This window comes from Aphelocoma coerulescens, chromosome 3 (genome assembly GCF_041296385.1).
Source record: "Aphelocoma coerulescens isolate FSJ_1873_10779 chromosome 3, UR_Acoe_1.0, whole genome shotgun sequence".
Lineage (NCBI taxonomy): Eukaryota > Metazoa > Chordata > Aves > Passeriformes > Corvidae > Aphelocoma > Aphelocoma coerulescens.
Window position 1 is genome coordinate 30076523 of NC_091016.1, and position 19263 is coordinate 30095785.

The window sequence follows — 19263 nt, forward strand, 5'->3', positions numbered from 1 at the left end:
AGGGATTAGGAGCCCACAGATGAATATGATGTTCCTCAATCTCCCTGGAAAAAAAAGGCTTTGCCGGGACAGCCTCAAATCACTGCAAAGAAATCTTTAGAATTCAGAATTCAATTCCCAGGCACAATGCAGTGCATATTTGGTGTGATTAAGGAACGGTAAAAGGGGACTTTAAATGGACCCTACATGGGCAGCTGATTGAAAAAGCTTTGGGAAGGGTCATGCATCTGGGTCAGGTTTCTGGGAGGAGAGCAGCATTTAGGAGTTACCTGCATCTTGCTCCCAGAGTAGCAGCAGAGGTGGTGAAGGTGTGCTGTGGCTCTCAGAGGAGGGATCCCAGTGTGGTCCTTGGCTGGATTGTGCACCATGGCTTGAGGAGCCACCTGCTTGTGGCTCCTGTGTTCTCTGGCCCATGTGGTGGCCTCTGCAGTGGTGGCCTCTTGATGACTGCACTATTGTTTTTATTTTTGTGTTGGGACAGGTCCCATCAGCAGGATCTGATGGATGAAAAGGGACTGAAGAAATGCAGTAGACATGCAGGCTCAGTTGATGTGCAACTGGTCCTGTGCCCACAGCTGTGTGTAGAGGATATGGGTGCCTGTGGCCCTCTGGTTCTTGCGATGCTGGGATGGCTGTAACAGAGGGGCCAGCAGCTGGGATGAGAGCATCAGATGGACAGGTCACCAGAAGTGTGGTGGTGCATGTCCTGAGCTGAGGGGGGAGTCTGAAACCAAGAAGAACTTGTGTTTTCCTTTCTTTTTGCAGAGAGAACGTAGCAGAATGTAACTGATTCCAAGGCATCTGCTTAAAAATTAGTGATGCTGGTCATGTCTGGAGTTTAGTACCACAAAGTCCTCCTTGAAACCACTCCCTGTTCATTCTTCCCATAGGATCCCAGGAGAAAGGGTAAGCAAGAATTTCTGGTTCCCACTGGAGTAGACTATGAATGTGGGAGGACTTTCTATGATTTTCCCTGGAAAGAAACTGTGGTTGGGACATATGGTCTTCTAATTTGGAAAAATCTTGTATTTTCCAGGGTGCTTGCCATAAGTCAGGGAGAGCTTAGGCTCACAGGAAAGATGGGTGGGCAGAAAAGCTTTTTTTTTTGCTTGGTTTGGTTTTTTTTAAAATTTCTTCAGTTTGGGCTCTGACACACACTGTTTCACTCTGTTGTTTGAGATTTTGCCACTAAAAAACCTTGGGAAGAAAGGAACCTTCTTCCCTATTGCAAAGCTGCTGTTGCTTGGGATACCCTGCTGGGCTTCTGAAGAGAAGTGATGACAGACACCCTGTGACAGACGTAAAAACCAGCTCTGGAATCCGAACAGCAAATCAAGCGTGTGAGCAAAAGCTGCTCTGACTTGTGTGTGTCTTCATTGTCGCCTGCCAGTTTCAAACCAGGCTGTGTCAGTGGAGCCCTTTAAATGCTTCTTGGGAGAACTGGCTGCTCTGAAGAACCAAAATGGGGAACATAACTTACAGCTCTGAAATGTGTAGTGCAGTTTCTGGAGAAACAATGCAACGTAAGGATATGGAGATCTGAGCTGTAAAAGCCTGTAAGGCAGATAAACCACCAGGGATTCGCTTGTACCACACTGGGAAGATTCCTAGTCGTCAGTACGGATGTGAGACATCCACGCTCAGTGAGAAAGAGCTGAGCCCCTCAGACAATTATAATTAGATCATTAAAGTTAAATGCCAGACTCTGTCTTTATATTGCAGTAATAAAAGGGTAGTGAGAACCTCCAGTAAAAGTGTCAGATGATGTGCTATTCCCAACCTGTGATTCCTATGGATTATGGATGAAGTCACAGCCAACACACAGCATATTTCCCACGTGAACAGATCACCATCACCACTGTGAAACAGACACAAGACTCTCCAACATGCAAGCTCTAGTCCGGTTTGGTTTGACAACAGAGAGTGATTCCTGCATGGAAACACTTCCAGTGCTGGGGTGTCCGAGGGGTGCCGTGTGCTGACCTCACCCCACTGAGAGCAAAAGGATGGAGAGCTACTTAGCTGCACTCATGGCAACAGAAGAGTGGGGGAAACAGCCTAGGCCTGACGTGGTTTACCAGGCTTGGTTAGCCAAAGGCTGTCTGGGGTATAGAGACAGCCTCAGGGCAGGGGGGTGGCAGTAACAGCTTCACACCCCATAGCAAATGTAGCTTTGTCTGCTGGATGTATCCATTCTGAAGGAAGAGGAATCCTAGGCTAGTACCCCTCTTCAGGTCAAACAGTGAAATGAGTCACTTGGCACACCCGAAACTGCTGGTTGAAATCTTTTCTTCCTGTTTCTCTCTATCTTGATAACCATATATCCTTGCATACTTACAAGTTCCACAGGGGTTAACTCATTGGGACTACCTTGGGGATAGAAATATTTGGAACCACTGGCATTCCTGTTTCCCCAAGTGTCAGTGGATGTTATCTGTTCATGTCTGACTGTGTCTTTGATATCTTCAGATGGAAGGTGATGGTGACGCCCCATCCCCTTCATGCCAGCCATATATCACCCTTCTGGCACCAGAACTCCTCTGACATCTGACCTGAGTCCTATCAGTTGCAGCACATTCAGTTGCCTACAAAAGCCAGCTTTTTGCTGCAGGGAATACCATTTCCTGTAGCTCCTGGCAGACCTGAGGGGCCAGACAAATCAGTGTGCAGGGCTCACCCCTGTCCAAAATGCCTTTTCCCACTGCAGAAGAGGCCCTTTCCACCTGTACATTGCTTGCACCTTAGGGACTGCTCAGCCTTGCACAGGGAACAGGATGGACAGCACTTCATGAATGAACAGTTGCTCAGAATCTTGCTCCATTATTTCATGTTTTTTTCCTGCTCTTTTGGGTCATATATGTTTCCAAAGCATCCTTTATTTATAAAGCTCTTTTTGTGGACTTTCTATGGTGCTGATTGTGAAGTTACCTGAGTCTTTTATATCAATGCATTAGTTTTTACTCTGCCTGTGTGAGGGATGGAAATGGCCCAAACCAGTGGTAGAGGGGATTTTAGACTGCAGCAGGGATGTCAAGAATCTCCAATAATTTCAGCTGGTTTTGTGAGAGATTAGCACTGTAGACAAATCTGGTTCAGACTCTCACTTCCAGGTGAGACTCCCAGAGCTGGTGCCATGTGTGGGGAGCTGGCACTGCCTGAGCTGCCTGGAGCCACCTGAAAGCATTGCCCTTTGCAAGAGTAAACTTCAATTGCTGAGAGCAGCATTCATGCGAGGGAGCCGTGAAAGTGGCTCTCTCTGCACTCACTTTTCACCTTCCAGTCTTCCCAGAAAAAAAGGCAGAATGAGGGAAAAAAGCAACAGAGATGTAAATATCTGTGAATGGTAAATAGGTAGCTGATCTCTGTGGGTTTTGTTTGCTTGTTTGTTTAAATCCCCCCCATCAGTGTTGATGTTCAACAGGGATTCTATTCTGCCCCATTGATGATAGCACAAGCATTTTTTGTTTCCCTACTATCTTCAGCTGGAACTTTATCAAACCTACTGGCCAAATCCAAATCATTTTGTGCACCAAAACACTCTGAGCACTCCAGTTGAGAGCCTTAATGCTCCAACTTTATTTTTAACAACTGTTCTCTTTAGTGTGATTCCTGGGAAGCTTTGCACAAAGCCCTTCTCCCTAAGCATTGGTGTGTAAGACTCCCCTGTGATCAGTCAACAGGTCTGAACTGCTGGAGCCAAGCACAAGCCTGACTCGTCTGAGACAACATGCTGCATGACTAAAGATGCTACAGTCTTTCTGAAAACTTGGGGGAGACTCCCTAAGAGCACCAAAGTGGGAGAAAAGCCAGTACAGGAGATTCCATCAATAGCTGTAGCTGCAAATTTCCTTTTGCCAGTGGGCTTCCCAGTTAAATGGAAACAGGGGAGGGCTTGTGACTCCTGACTGAGGTTTAGTGGCATAGGAGAGAAGGATATTTCTTTCAATGTGATCCTGACAAAAACATTTATTAAGCCCCACTTGGCAAGGCTCACAAAATGACCTCTGCCAGTTGATACCACCTGGACCACTGAATTTTTTCCTCCTACATTTTAAAAATAAATATTCTTTTTTTTTTTCTTTTTGAAGATTGCAGAATTATTTTAATTTTGTTCACGCAGAAGAATATAAAGACATAAGGAAAAACTTTGCTTTTCTTCCCAACCCCCATTATTTAATACAAACAGTTTTGTCCATTTGGGAACAACACTTCCACCAAGGTCTAGCAACTGAGTTCTGACTTTGTTTTAAAGCCATATTTCATCTGATGTTGGGAGGGAGTGTACTCCTTCACTCCTCTGTAAGTTAGAGCTCATAAAGAAGAAAGACCAAGCTTTTCTTGCTGACAGAGTACTTTGGAAATTTAGGTTTGGAAATTTATATTTTTAATATTACCATTCCTTGAAAGTAAATAGAAAATTAGGACTTTCTTATTTCCAGGGGCAGAAATGGCAAGGGAAGATGAGAGAGAGGTCTAGATCTCAGTCTGACAACATCAGTCTCTTGAAACTGACACTTTGGCAGGCAGTTTCAGTCTGGTGATTTGTTTGATCTATTATAAAATCCTCTCTACCAGTGTGTAGCTACCACCCACTTATATTTATTATGCAGTTTTATTTTTGCTTGGTAATATTTTTCTTGTGTTTATTTTAAAAGGTCTACATTTTGTGGTGACAGTCTCCCATTTTCCAAATTAACTGCTAGCAGATGTTGCTGTGTGGTGTGAAGCACACACAGCAGCTGAAACCGCCAAGGTCTGGATACGGGCTTAGGAAGAAAAAATCCTTGTGTTATTCAAGCAAGTTTCAGGAGTGTCTATAAAGTGCTTATGTAGAATCTTATTCAGAAAATAAATTACTGTTGTTTTTATAGCTTTTAGCTGGTTTCAGTGTTTGGAATTACTGCTGAAACCTCACAAGTCTGTACCATGTTTTAAGAAATGAAATATCATTCAGGCAGTGTTATTTAGGAAAGGATTAGCTGCTGATACATTATATACAGGCAAATGCAGGTAAGTTCTACTTAGAACTACAGCTGCCTGGTTTTGTCCCTTCTAAAATCCCTGCTACTGTTGCATGTGTGCTAAACCCTAGCTTGTGGACCTAAAATCTTCAGTGTGAGCAGAGCAATTTGAGCAGACTGTTTTTGAAACTCTTGATGAAAATGAGAAATGAGGAGTCATGCTTTTCCTTTTGGAATGAAGTACTGCCATTTGGTTGGGTCATTAGTTATGCCCTTGTTTGTTTGTTTGTTGCGACTGTGGAATTTCCCCCAGTTTTGGACAAACCATGATGCATTTGTGAGAAAGTGAGGATGTGTGTGTTGCAGAGGTGAGTGGCTAGGCAGGTAAGTAAGCTGCCTGCACCATTTATATATCCTGCTGCTGCAATTGCTCATCCAGGTAACTAGGTAAGTTATAAGCACCCCCTGTTCCCCATGTCTGTCCTGAGTAGGACAAGCAGGGAAAGAAAGAGTGTCATATTGTGGCAAGTGATTCACTGCCCAACTTGCTGGAGTGCTCAGGAGGAAGTGTGGTCAGTGTGGCTGTGGCTGCATCACAGAAAGGTTTTAAGGTCTGTTTGTGTGAGCTTTTGTTAAAAACAAACCAAGTATTAGAGAATCACAGAAAGGCCTGGTTTGAAAGGGGCCTTAAAGCTAATCTAGTTTCAACCCCCAGCCATGGGCAGGGACAGCTTTCACTAGACCAGGTTGCTCAAAGCCCCATCCTTGAACATGTCCAGGGATGGGCAACTTGTTCCAGTATCTTGCTACCCTTACAGTGATGAGCTTCTTCCTAATATCTAATCTAAACCTACCCTCTGTCAGTTTAAAGCCATTACTCCTTGATTTATCACTATCTTGTGCTGTAGTTGGTTCTGCATTAGAGCAGGGAAACGGACTAGAAAAAATTTAGTTTCCTTTTAAATCTACCATTCTCTGTCTGAGCCTTGCTCTGCAGCCTCCGTCAAAGAAATGGGAAAATTAACCGGGTTTGCCCCACTAGATGCTCGACTGTAGAAGAGCTGCCCACTAGATGTCACTGGTACTTCACTGAAATAAGATTTAAAAAGCCTTTTCTGGTAGCTAGCTAAAAAGAGATGAAGTGCAAGTGGGCATCATCCCCGTGCTTGAGCCCTTCTCGGCGCCACTCCCGTGCCAAGGCTTGTGACGCCTCCCACTCGGGATGTCCTGTGCTGACCCAAGGAACGGAGCCATCCTGGGCTTGTGTGTGCTGGTTAATTCGTCCCACAAGTTTAAGGCTCTAAAATTGGGCTGTGTTATATGCTGAAGTTTTGAAGAGCCTGTGGACAGGTACAGGAATGCTTTTGGGATTAGCACTGTGCACACACATTTAGACAAAGGCTTCTCTCCTTGTGAAATTATTTCAACAGTGCTATACTATTCACTAGGACTGCTAAGGATTTTATTTTCCTTATCTTTCAAAGGCAACAGCTAATTCTGCATCTGATTCTGAGGCAAAGCTCCATGCTGATATGGAATATGTAGACTTTTGTCTGTAAAGAGGACCTGAATGTCCAATAATCTTGTTAAAGAAGGGTTATCACAAAGGTGGCAGATACACAGAAGCTGGTCTTCAACAGTATTTTTAATGCAGAACTTGGACAAATGATACCTGCTTTCTTTCACTTGACCTACTAGAGGTCCCTCCAGTTAAATCACCTGCAGTTGGCCTGCAGTTGACCCTTTGTTGACTTATTTAATCATCTGCCTAGTTTTCAGAACAGGGTATGAGCATTCAGTCCTTGAAAAGGTCCTGTCACTGGGCAGTGAGGCTCATACCTGATAATCTGCCCGTCACACAATATGAGCAGAGATGACAATCACTTACCTCTTTTATGTCATGATATAAGGCCGAAATTGTCTCAAATGAGGAAGAAAGCCATTATTTAATCAATGGAATTGCGTCAATTGAGTAAAATTTGTCTCTAGTGTAAACAAATGGAATGTCTTTGCGCTCTGTGAAAACAAGACTAAATTACTTGCAGATCTTGCAGATAGAAAAACATAGGAAGTGGACTTGTAGACTGACACATTTGGGGGTTTCGAGTATGCATTTAAAATAATTATCCAGATTAAACTGGATTACTTAATATAGTTTTTGCATCATGCGTATGCACATTTAATTTTAAAGCAATAAAAGCAATATTAGTCTTTTTTGCAGTCATGTTTGATTATTTGAGAAATTCCTCAGAACAATGCAGGACTATTACCAATGAATATACTAGTTAAATACAAAAATGCCAAAACCCAGTTTTAACTTCTGCGGGTGAGTTGAAGAACTGTCCTCAGTGTGTTCCAGGACCGAGAAAGTTTTGGTACACGTACATGTAAGGGACTTGATGGGAGAAAATGATCTTTCATTAAAAATAATAAAATAAACCTAAGTGCCCCACTCTGTAGCCCCATATCTATACAAATAACAGAACACAGTAAAGAATTTAACAGTTTCTAGATTCATGCTTTTAACCAATTACCCAGGTTTTGGTAACGTGAACACTCAAATATTAGTGATTACAGCCTGAAGATCAATCTGAATGTGGAAAAACCAGGAGCTGCGTGGGTTATTGGGATATCAGCCTGCAGGTATTTTACATATCCTTAAGCTTTCCACAGGTTCAGCAGAAGAGAATGTGGATGTGTTAAAGATATGTGTTTCCAATCTGTAGAAACTCTTACTTGTTAAAGTAAATTCTGTTGGTGCTTTTGTAACTGGTCTGAAGTGACCAGCTGGACTAACATCAGTCACGCGCTTGACATGATGCCTCTAGAATGCAAGATATGCCTATGTAGGTCTTCCTTGCTGATTCAGAAATTGGGATTGCTCTGCAGAGAAGTTTGTAGGAAGAAGCTAGCCTGGGAACCAGGTATTTAATATTTTCTTTTTTTCTGACAACACTCGGGAAGGGAGCTCAGCTCCACGTAATCCTAGTGATCTCTGCTCCAGAGCAGCTCTCACACCCTCTTGCTGTGCTGTGGAAGTTAACCCTCCCCAGAGGGATCTGAACTTGAAGCTTCTTTGGTTTATTAGAACATAAGACATCTACAGCTCTGTCTTCACTACCAGCTAAAGTCCCAATCTGGTTTAATCCAGTCTACAAGTTTGTTGCCACTGGGGTTCCTTGTGCAGCACTTCCATGGTGGCAGCTGTAACAGGAGCAGACAATGGGGTGTGCTTCCCATGTTTTGGAACTGGTCCTTTCTGCAGGCAAGTTCTATGGGAAAGGGTGTGAGTGGGAAGGCTTTGGGGAGGGGGGTCTGTAAATCCTGTGGGTTCATGTTTTGGATTTTGAGAAATTAGTAGGAAGGCAACTGCCAGCTCCAGTTTCATTAGGGTGATGCACCCTGGAACACCTTTGGCATTTGGCTTTGTTTACAGGTCAGTGTAATGATAAAGTTCACCTCCTTTCATTGCAGGTGTTGCTTTGGATATCTGAATATATTTATTCAGAAATGCCTGACATAGCTGATAAAGAAAACACTATGCTAGATTTTAGTAAAGCCAATGAATCTAATAGCCAATTAGTAGAGTGACATCTCTATATTTGTCTGAGAATTTGATTCCTACAACTTCTAATTTCATGGTTTAGGGTCTTGTTTCTCTTCTTTTGTCATTTAAGATAATTTGTTAGCTTTTAACTGAATTTGAAAAAAGCTCTTTATTGTTATGCTCTGCATAGTAAAGCATACTTAAGCAGCAAGGTAGAGAAATCTGCACCTTGAGAGAGTATCATGTTGTGCTGAAACTTCTGAGAGATTAGCTTTTGAAGAACCTCTTTGTTTTTATTCTGAATATGATCCAGTCCTGGGAATTTAATTTGCTTCTCTAGATCATTATGTTTGCATGTTTTCTTATCAAAGGAGGCATAAGTTTGGGGCATGAGCCTGTAAATCTGTTTTCACATAATTTATTAAAAGTCACATAGTACTGGTGCCATTGGAGGGAAAGATTCTGTTTATCTGTTAATTCTACAGTGACATTTAGTCCTTTCAACATGGTTTTCATTTTTAGAGGTCAGTGCATATTCTACACTACGATTTTCCATGGATTGGTGGGTTTGTGAATAAAACTCAAATAAATTTTGTTTTCTTTCTGCTTAGTTTCTCTCCATTCTGCATCTCCTTACAGTGCCCATCATCCAATGAAGTCAAGTTGCTGTCATAATGCAGGACTGGCTTTTTGCAGGATAGTCTTGGCGGGACAGAAGTTTAGCAGCACCTTTAAGTTAAGTTGCTTGGTTTTCCCTCAAGTCAGCCAACATCCCATGTTCACAGGCCAGATTATTATGCTTTTGTTCAAAAGACTGTTCTCATCTATTTTCCACAAAGAACTCTGAAGGGTTTATTGTTTCTGTGTTGTGTTCCCTTAACAGTTGATGAGGTCTGTGAGCGACTTTTTCTATCATTTCTGAAAACCCTATGGAATACTTTGTGGGATTTGCAGAAGAAAGTTTCCAATTTCCTTCTCCTTCCTTGCATTAGCACTGAATATCCCAGGGAGTGAATTCAGCTCTGTTCAGAACCACAGCCTGTAAGAAATGATCATGTGCTGGTGTGTTGTGGCAGCCAGAGCAGACTACTCATGTTTATCATTGTGGGGATGGACAAACAGCCTGATTCTGCTTGCACAAGCTGAAGCAAATTTTGACTTTAAAGGGGCTGGAGGGAACAGGACCAGTCAGTTTTGATAGTGGATTTGAAAGCTGTGTCTAGTTAATTTGGATGCCCTTCTGTTTAGGGCCTTAAGAAATGAGAAGTAGAGTGATCCCTTAAGGTCTTCAGCTTCCACATCCATCTCCTGAGGAACTGAGGAATGAGCTCACAAGACAAAACCAGTAAATGAGGCCTCTGAGGGTTAGTATAGTGATTTCCAAAGCATTTGTATCCTACCGGGAAACTTTCAGATAAAAAGGCTAAACAGCTTCCTATTGCCAAATGTTCAAATAATGTATTTAAAAGGGGCTTCCTCCAGGTTTCTAAAGGCAGCTGATCAAAGCATGGCTTTGTGCAGAGAGCACAATACACTTCACATGTGCCCAAATGAAGCTGCTCCCCTGTGGCAGCAGCAGCATGGCTCAGTGCAGGCCTGTGCTTCCCAGTGAGCCCGCTTGCCACGTCGCTCCTCTTCCCTGAACAAGCAGCTCTCAGCAGGCAGCTGCTCTCTGGGCAGGCTGCTTGTAGGGAAGCTTAGAGTTAAGAGTGGGATTGAATTATAGCTACGTGGGTTGAAGTGCCAAGGTTTTTTTGAGTGCTTGTAATGCTAAGATGTAAACTAAGTTGTAGCAGGCTCCAAAGACAAAAGTTCTGACCCATCAGTCCAGGGGCTGGGACTCTTCTTGGACGTTGTCTACTCGGCTCTGGCATAAACATGCAAATACCTTGCTTGGAACAGAGGGACTGTGCTCCAATGGTAGCTTTTGGCCTGGGTCTGAAACCCAAATTTTCATAGATTTGAAGAAGTCACAGTTCCTGCTAGGATCAACAGGAGATGCAGGTGCCAGTATTGAGAACAGCAAGACTTAATTCAAGTTGGATACTCTTGGTTTCAACTCAGAGTTGAAAATGCTGCTTCTAGTGTCTCTGAATGTCTCTTGAAGGTGTGGGATGCTGTCAGGCTTGGCTGGCTGATATTTGCCAGCATTTTCAAGACCCCTCAGAAGTTTAAACAACTGTACATTACTGTTGCTATTAACAATCATAAAGTATTTATTTTATTATGATTTGGGCAGTATTTCATTCAGAGAAGCTTGACTCATCTTCTAATATTTATGACTTATGGTTTAGTTACTTGCCAGTCAATTTTCCAAAAACTTGTTGCTCTCGATTTTGCTTTGCTCAGTGAGACAGTCTGAGCTCTTCTGGTTTGGGGAGCAGTGGATGTAAACACGTGACATTTCATCTCACAAATGGCATCATGTTTACAGTGCCAGGGTCTGCTTCATCTCTGTGTTTCGGTTTATGCTGCCATAACCCCATTTATCTCAACACAGCTGATCTGCAGTAACACAGCTGAAAGTCAGAAAAGTTGACAGAAATGCCTGTAGGCAGCTACAAATGGTTAAAAGTAATACAGAAATCTGACTCAGCCTCTCAGATGGCAAAAATTCCTTCACTGCATTAAAGTTACGTGACTGGGATACTGGGATCCGTCTTCATTTCTTGCATATTTTATTGTGTTTAAAATTATGATTAAGGGAGAGTTGGAGAGTAAGGTAGAAAATACAGAATGCTTGAATCATTTAGAGACAGAAGAGATTCATTAAAATGAGCTTTGCAGCCCCAAACCCCATTTCTTACCCATTCTGCAGAAACACAAGATGCAGTGTCTTTAAAATCCACTGCCAAGAGGAAAAAATGTTACTTTATTTCACTTTTTACTCCCCTACACTTTCACTCTCTGATTAGTCCTGTTGTTTCTTTATGAATAAACCTGACTGCATGTCCATCCTCAACACTTTTGGGCCTTATCCACCAAACAGATGCTGTTTAGTTTCTTCTGATTTCTTTTCCTGGTGAACCTCTTTATTGTCTGTATCGTTACAGACGGAATTCAGTTCAAGCTTATTTCTTGGTTTCTGTTCAAAATAGAATCAGGATGATGATTTATTACTTGTATGATGTTAGGCCTAAAAGCCCTTTCCTGGGCTCTTAGTCAGTTGTTCCAGGAGCTATATAAAACCAGAACAAAGGCAATGTGTGTGCTGTTGCATACTTTTAAACTGATTATTCTAGGAAGGCAGAATTTCTCCTTAACTATGAGAAAAGTTCTCTTCTGCTCAACTCCATTAGCTGTATACCAGGACTGAAAAAATCTGACCATTTTCATGTATTGGTAGATGTTTTTCATGCTGTCCTTGATAACTGCAGTGGGGAGAAGGAATTAGAGCTTGCCTGTTGCAGGAGGTTGCATCTCAGAGGATAACTTGATATTTAATTTTTCATGAAAAGGACACTATGTCTTGGTTATTTCCCTTGCAGGAAACCTGGGTTCATCAAAGCCTGATGTGCTGCTTAGGTGAGTTCATGGTTCACAGGAGAGTGCAAGTCTGGGCATTGGGATGTCACAAGAAGGTTTTGTGGGGGCTCAAATACGAGCCAATTTAGCAAATATCATTTGTATTTTTGACATCTAGCTTTCTGAGGCATAATTAAATTTTGATCTAGCTATTCTTGCTTGTGTAGAACTTCCCAGTAATTTGGAAACCTTTTCTACTGATAATGTTTTTTGCCAATATATAAAACAAATACTCGAAGACAGCAGAGCTCCTAGAGAGCCATCCTACTTTTATAGCTGCTGCTTCCCTGGGTATCTGCCACTGCCTCCAGGGAGCAGGATGCAATGAAACTGTAGACGCTCCTTTGAGGGATTCTCACGGAGCTGTTGACAAGTTCTTCATGGGCTGTGGACAATATACCACTATGCACTTGTGTCACACCACAGGGCCTCCCATTGACGCTTATCCTTTTCGTTTGGCCTCTGACCTCCGCTGCTTGCCACTTAGGGAAGCAGCAGTTCAGAAAAGAAAGCAAAAGTCAGACCAAAGTAGCTTTCATCTACCTTGTGTAGCCTCGCTTGTACTTCTTGCTGTTTTTCAAATTGCTCGTAATTAATGCAGATCCTGTATCTTATCCCCCATTTTGAAATGAAATCCATTCTTGGGTATAAATGGACAAAACAGCATTGTTTCACTGCTACCCATGTGGGAATTTTCACCCTGACATCATCATTCTTTTTTTAATTTTTTTTTTGCATATCAGAGGTAATCCAGATCTCACCCCAGAGAGTTAAGAAATGTACAAATGCAAATTTACAGGTTTAGTCTTTCTTCAGTGTCTGACTTTCACATGTTAGTGATCTGTGCTTGGGCTTACTGAACTGAAGGCAAAATGTCACGTAAAAGTACAGTTTAGACACTCCATGCAGCAATGATTTTGAATGTGAGCTTCTCATTCATCTGGGCAGTGAAAACACTCCCTTACAATTGGTCACTATATCAATGCCAATATTTAAGTCTGGACTGGAAGTAACTGTATTCCTCTGAATCTGTGACTGTAGAGCTGCAGCCCCCCAACTTGTCTCCCAGTGACACCACAGAATAACTTCAGTGGCCTCCAAGTCCATTAATTGAATTACAGGAGTGCTGAAAACCCTGTCTTTATCCAGGGTTCTGTGGTGTCGAGGTGTTGTACAAAATCAGAATGAAAAACCACTTTTTACAACGTGTGGGTTGGAAAACAACCCACGAAGCCTCCTCCATTCCTCTGCTCAATCCCCAGTAGCTGCCTCCCCCCTCCCACTGGTTCTGGAAGTGGTCATCAAATGAAAGGGTAGAGCTAGAGGGAGGGAAGAGGGTGATTTAATTAGAGATCTAAGGGGTCATTTTTTTTCCCCCCAGCATGTAGTATTGCTGTAAGTCAGCACTTACTGACGTGTGATGATTACAGACAGCCAAGAAACTGGCCTACACACACTCTTCTAGACTTACCATGGCACACACACGACCCTTTGGTTTTAAGAATGAACAGTTTACTCTCTTTGTTTTCAGTTAAACTGATCTAGGGGAGCAATTCAATAAAAATAAAATTAAATGTCACATTTAGGAAGGATAGCCTGAAAAACAAAGCAAATGTTAAAAATTGGCAGTGGTCATTTACAAAAAAGACAAAGCTTTGTTGAAAATCTATCCAGGAGATTCAGGAGCATAGGTTTTACCAAAAGTCAGCAGGATTTAAATTGTAAGCCCCATATAGAGTTTGGAGTATTTTCTCTGGCATTTGTACTTCAGTTCAGCAAAGATAAAAATAATTTAAAATGTTCAGTTTTGAATTTTAAGACACAGAACTTTGGGAAATGACTGATTTCATTTTAAAGATGTTTACTTACTAAATTTTCAGTTTTAGTCAGAGGTTTCACAGTTTTAGCTGGTGCTGTGGGTTTCAAATATTACTTGCAAGACTATGCTTTCATTCATTCGGGAAAGAAAATAAGATTCTGACCATTAATAGGCTGAAAGAGCTCATGATTTAAAAAAGCTATCTTGTAAATGAGAGTGGAGGGATTCATCAATGATTAATGAATAATCAATGGCTATATGAATATATTTTAATACTTGCTTTTGGCAGGAGCAATACAATGAGTGAGAAGCAAACCCAAAGTTTCTTAGTGATGACTAAGCATCACACTAGTGGTGAAAGGAAGCTGCTGGATACCAAAACAATTTAAGTCACTGCTATAATCAAGTTACCTTCTTTTTCTGCTTCATTTCATGAGGCTAGAAACAGTGGACCATGGCTGAGCATTTAATCCTTTTCCCTGTCTCACAATGAATTAAGAAGATGGTCCCTGCTTAATACAGATAGACAATTATCAGACCACTAAGGCAGCCAGTTGTAGCTTCATTCACACTGGTTCTCCATGGATGCCAAGAGTTTGCAGGATCAAGGCCAGTATTTATAACTCCAATCTACTGCACAGCTCTTTTTCAGTTCTTGATTCTTAACAGGTGCTCTCCCCCTGCCCAGTCTCTGCTGACTGTGAAAGCAATTGAAGGTATTATGGTTAGACACTAAATATATCATGAAGATTAACTTGATAAATGATCAATTCTGGCCTCATGCTTGAAATTTAAGTCAATTGTCTGGATGAAATGTGTAAATCCCTGTATAACAGACATTTATCTCTCTCCAGGCTTTTCAGTGCTCTGCGCAAGATGAAAGCCATGAGTGGATAATTCTTTCTGGAGGTGATGCTGTATTTTTTTCTTCCACTAGGAATAATTTCCTGGGATGTGGTGTCCAGCTGTGTGCATGCGTGATATTCCAAAAATAAGGGGCACAGCTACTTTGGAGAGTGTTTCTAGGGGTGAAGCTCTGAATGGCCTGAGATCTGATAGACATGCCAGGTAGAAAATGGGATCTTGCCTTCCAAGCATTGTCCCCAGTGTCCAGCTGGTCACAACCCTGTTCTTAGGGCTTGCCCCTGACAAGAGTGATGGGAGTATTTATTCTCTATAACAGCCTGCAGGCATTGTGCTGCATATGCTTTAGTGGGAATATTTTCTTTTTCTCTTATGTCTTTCCCTTCCTTTCTCTCCTGATCCTGGCTTCTTCCCTTCTTTTACATTTTCTGGATGGACTGCACATTTTCAAAGTTTGATGCTTTATTTTTTTCCCGTTATTCCCTGAGTGGCACAGCTGAAGTGTTACAGGCCAGTCATCAAAGTGCCTTTAAAAAAGGGAATTGTCAGGGACTCACATATGTTTGAACTCTATGTGTTTGCATAGTGATTTTCAAGGGTTATCAGAGGAAAGTATGAGTTGCTGTGACAGTGGTCCCATCACAAGCTCTTACCTTCAGGAATTCAACCTCCTACTTTTATAGCCTATTCACAGTCCCTCTGGAAATTTTAAACACAGCATGCTAGGATGTTGGTTAACAGCAAATAAACCAGTGTGCTGACCTGCCCATGTGCTAATAATAAGTCATGAGTCTGTTTTTTAAGAAACTCTGTCACAAATGGTGGTTGAAAAAATAAATGAAAGGCCAGATTCCTACAGATAAGACCATCCAGATGGAACTGCTGGGGGATAGGTTAATGAGTTGGCTCTGTAGCCTTGACAGTCTTCTTTCAAAAAAAAGGGGCGCGTGTTGTTCAGACAAGCCCATGGCCTCTGTTTTCCAAAGGTGAAATTTACCATGGAGTGAAGGGCCAGCGAAAGGTCTCTGCCTTGAGCTCACATGGGATTGGAAGAACAGATAAGGTTTGTGCTGGTGAACCTCATTTTTTGGGAGCAAACTGGCCCTTTTGGGGAGTTCCTGAAGAGTAATAGAGCCTAGGAGTGAACATTTTGTACAGGCTTTTGATACACTCCTGGTCCTTAAGGATTTGCAATGAGACCTGCATTTATGGGTTTGGGAGGTTTGTGGTTATCTTGCTCATACTTTTACTCAGTTGCACAAAGGCTGCATATGTGGGAAATATGCCACTATTTTTTGCAAGAATTGGATGGCTTTAATTTTTAACTTCATTTTTTTTTTTTTGTTATATCACTACAGTAATTAGTTCCACTTTTCCATAGTACTAATCAGCTCAGCATTTTCTGAAAGGACTTTTTGTATTGCAGAAATTACTTCCATTTGCATGGAATGTTGGATTTGCTGAAAGTAAGAAATTAATGGTTTTTGCCTGTAGACACCCCAGATATTGGGTACTTTTCATGGGGGCTTGAGAGATGGCTAAAGGGTAATTCCACTAGAAAAACCAGTGATATGCAGCTATTACATCTTTTGCAACAACATTTCAGTTTTTGGTATGTAGTGACTCTGTTGCTTTATTTTTGGACAAAACCAGCATGGATAGCAGCAACTAAACTCCTTGGTCTTGGGAGCTGCTTCCTCTTTTGGCTGATGGACAATTTGCAGAGCTAGTTCCATGATTTTTAGTGTCTCAAGAGTGCATTAGAGTTTCACAGCAGGAGATTTGTAAAAGGGAAAGGAATGGTGTACAGGGAATTAAAAGGTCTGTAAAACTAGAGGCTCACTCTCCTGTGAGGAGTGATCTTGTCTAAATCAATAAACGTCCACGGTCTGTGTTTTTCAGCTGTGATTGTTAGGATTGTGTGTTCAGTCAGTGTGTGCTGAGCAGAGCCAATATTGACTTAATAACACCAAAAAATGTATTTACAGCTATTTGTCCAAATTCTGAATAACTGTTCCTTTTGTTCTCTGTCCTTTGCTATTCCCAAACCATACTGCAAACAGATTTTGGCTCTGAGTCCAGTGAAGTATTTCTAAGCATGCTTAACTCCAGGCACATGACTACTCCAGTTAACATTTCTACAGGCTTAAAGGTAAGCACACACTTAAAGGGTTTGCTAACTGCAAGTTTTGTTTTTCCTGAGTATTTAGGAGAATTGTATTTTAAATGACTGTGCCATGCACAATAAAAGATACTCCTGAATAAAGATCAGTATTACCTGTCATTCATTTTCCATTATTCTGTATTCATCGTTACCTCTGTTTCTGCTGAACTGTTCCTCTGGAATCAAATATTGTAGTAAAGGGGCATCCATGAAAAGTTGCACTTTGATATGCAAGAGGTCAAAACCAATGACTGAGCAAAAAATCTTAGGTGTCCAAGATTTCTTTTGCAGAAATGCCATGTAAACACATGGAGGAAAAAAAAAGAGGAAACATTGCTAATGAATAAGACAGGAAGTGGCTCTGTGTATTTTTTTACTGCTAAAGGGTATCTTTTTTTACTGCAGCATAACTGGTGCCTGCTCAGCCTTACCCTGCAAGGTCCTACAGGAGCTGCAGACACCACATGGTAGCTGAGCAGGCTTAAGTCTCTCACACACAGCACTGGCTTCCTTTGCCTACTCTGATCTCTTTAGAAAAACTGTAGTGCTCAGCTTCTGCTAAAGGGGATAGCTAACATTTAATACTGTAAAGTTATGCAACTACCACAGCAGCTACCAGAGTAGTATTGGCAGTGAACAAAAAAAATCCTATTTGCATTTATAATGATTATTAAATCGGTTCTAATTCCAGGGTAGCAGTTAGGGAAGTGGAATTCAGAGGCATTAGGCAAAGATGCAGTCGCAGCTGAATTTGTATTTTTTAAAAATGAGAACATGAAACTGAAAACCAACTGGCTGGTTATGAGGAGGACATGTTCTTTATGAGCTGTTCGCTTACATTTTCTGATGATTCATCTGCCTGTGGAAATCCTTTGCCATCCCTTATAGACTAAAATATCATTCTGAAGATAGAGGCAGGATTCAAGCAGTACCATTCTCCCCAGATATCTTCTGATGAGGTGTCAGCTTCCTTTTGGCAGAGTCTGCAGGATAGATAAGGGACTGTGGCTACAGGCACAAAGGGCTTTTATGACAAGGTGAGAAAGAGAAAGTTTCAGATTAGCAGGAATTTGTATCTTTATTGTGCTTTTAACTTCAGTTTCAAATCTTACAACAGATTTTTGCTGGTACATGAACTCAGTGAACTAATGTCCTATTGCATTTTAATTTCATCACTCTGAGTCTCGGACTTCAAAGCCTGCTCCAAGTCTAGAGAAAAGTCTGCAATCTGCTTGATTCGGCTATAGAAATGTGGCTTTCTTGTATGTGGTCACAAAACAGGGGGAGCTCTTGAAATTCACCAGCCACAACTTAGAAAAGTCTACTATGTGTTTTGGAAGATCCATTGTATTTGCACCAGGAAGAAGAATAATCTTAACCAGCTCTTTACTGTTAAAGTCAGGATTACTAATTTTTAAGCTAACAAATAAAAGAAGTCTCAGAGGTAGACTAATTGAAAATAAAGTGAAGTACAACAGTAAAACAAATATAAAAAAATATGCATGATATATTTCTTTCTTCTCCCCGCCTTTCTCCCATAGTTGTCTTATTCTCTGGTTTTATTCATACAAAAACTTTTTAGATTTGCAAGTCTCTCCCACAAATTCATGTTTTGGAGCTTTAAAATTACAACCTGTCAGAGTTCACTCTGAGCCTGAGGGATAGATCACATTCCATAAAATTGTTAAGACTGTCCATCAGGTCAGATGGAAATCTAATGAGTGCAGTAGTATCTCATCACTTAGGAATCACACTCAGCATTTTGTGTGGCCATCCTCTGAGATAAAAGTCAGTGGTGTGTGAATTCAATTATTTCACATACATAAAACTTTCCAAATCTCTCCTGAGTTCACATGTTTTAGATATACCCATATCTGTTATGTTACTTCAGGGAATGTCAACTGTACTTTGAATTTGTGGGAAATGAGATCAAAAAGAAATAAGCTTTGGTTCATTGGAAAAGGACAGTTAGAGGGAGTAGCTGGTGAAAATTAAGGAGGGTAGGTTTTAAATTCTCTAGGCTGTTGAAATAATCCATGTAGACCAAGAAAATGGTGTTATTTCTACCACGGCACTGTATAGAAACTGCAGAGCAGAAATTGGCAAAGGATATTAAGACCTCAGGTTTTGGCCTGAACATTTCTCAGAAGTGATAAGAAACTCAGGTCACATACATCTTTACTAGAAACTGGATGTGTCCAAACGTAGCACCTGATTCGGGTAACAAACCAGGTACAAATATTGTACTTGTGGTGGCCCATCAGATATATCAGTCCATTCTCATTTACAGTGGGGTTCTCTGTCTAGTAACCATAATTTGACCTTTGGTCCTTTGGGAGAACTTTCCCAACAAGGCAGGTAGTGGTCAATACTGAACATTCCT

The 19263-nt window shown here is 41.4% G+C and overlaps 1 protein-coding gene across 5 annotated transcripts in view; it reads left to right on the top strand.

Moving 5' to 3' along the window:
* The window catches only part of BICRAL (BICRA like chromatin remodeling complex associated protein), a 141673-nt gene that overhangs the window by 69816 nt on the left and 52594 nt on the right, over window positions 1-19263 (top strand). For 2 of the 5 annotated variants that reach the window (XR_011149741.1, XR_011149739.1), the window contains 4 exons: window positions 766-906; window positions 11997-12033; window positions 14707-14761; window positions 16780-16868. Coding sequence is in view for 1 of the 5 variants with exons in the window: in XM_069009678.1 (XP_068865779.1) it covers window positions 766-786 (21 nt within the window). In the remaining 4 variants the exon portion in view is untranslated. Of the gene's footprint in view, window positions 1-765; window positions 2957-11996; window positions 12034-14706; window positions 14762-16779; window positions 16869-19263 lie in introns of those variants that run through there. The other 3 variants (XR_011149742.1, XR_011149740.1, XM_069009678.1) reach the window with 3 other exon arrangements.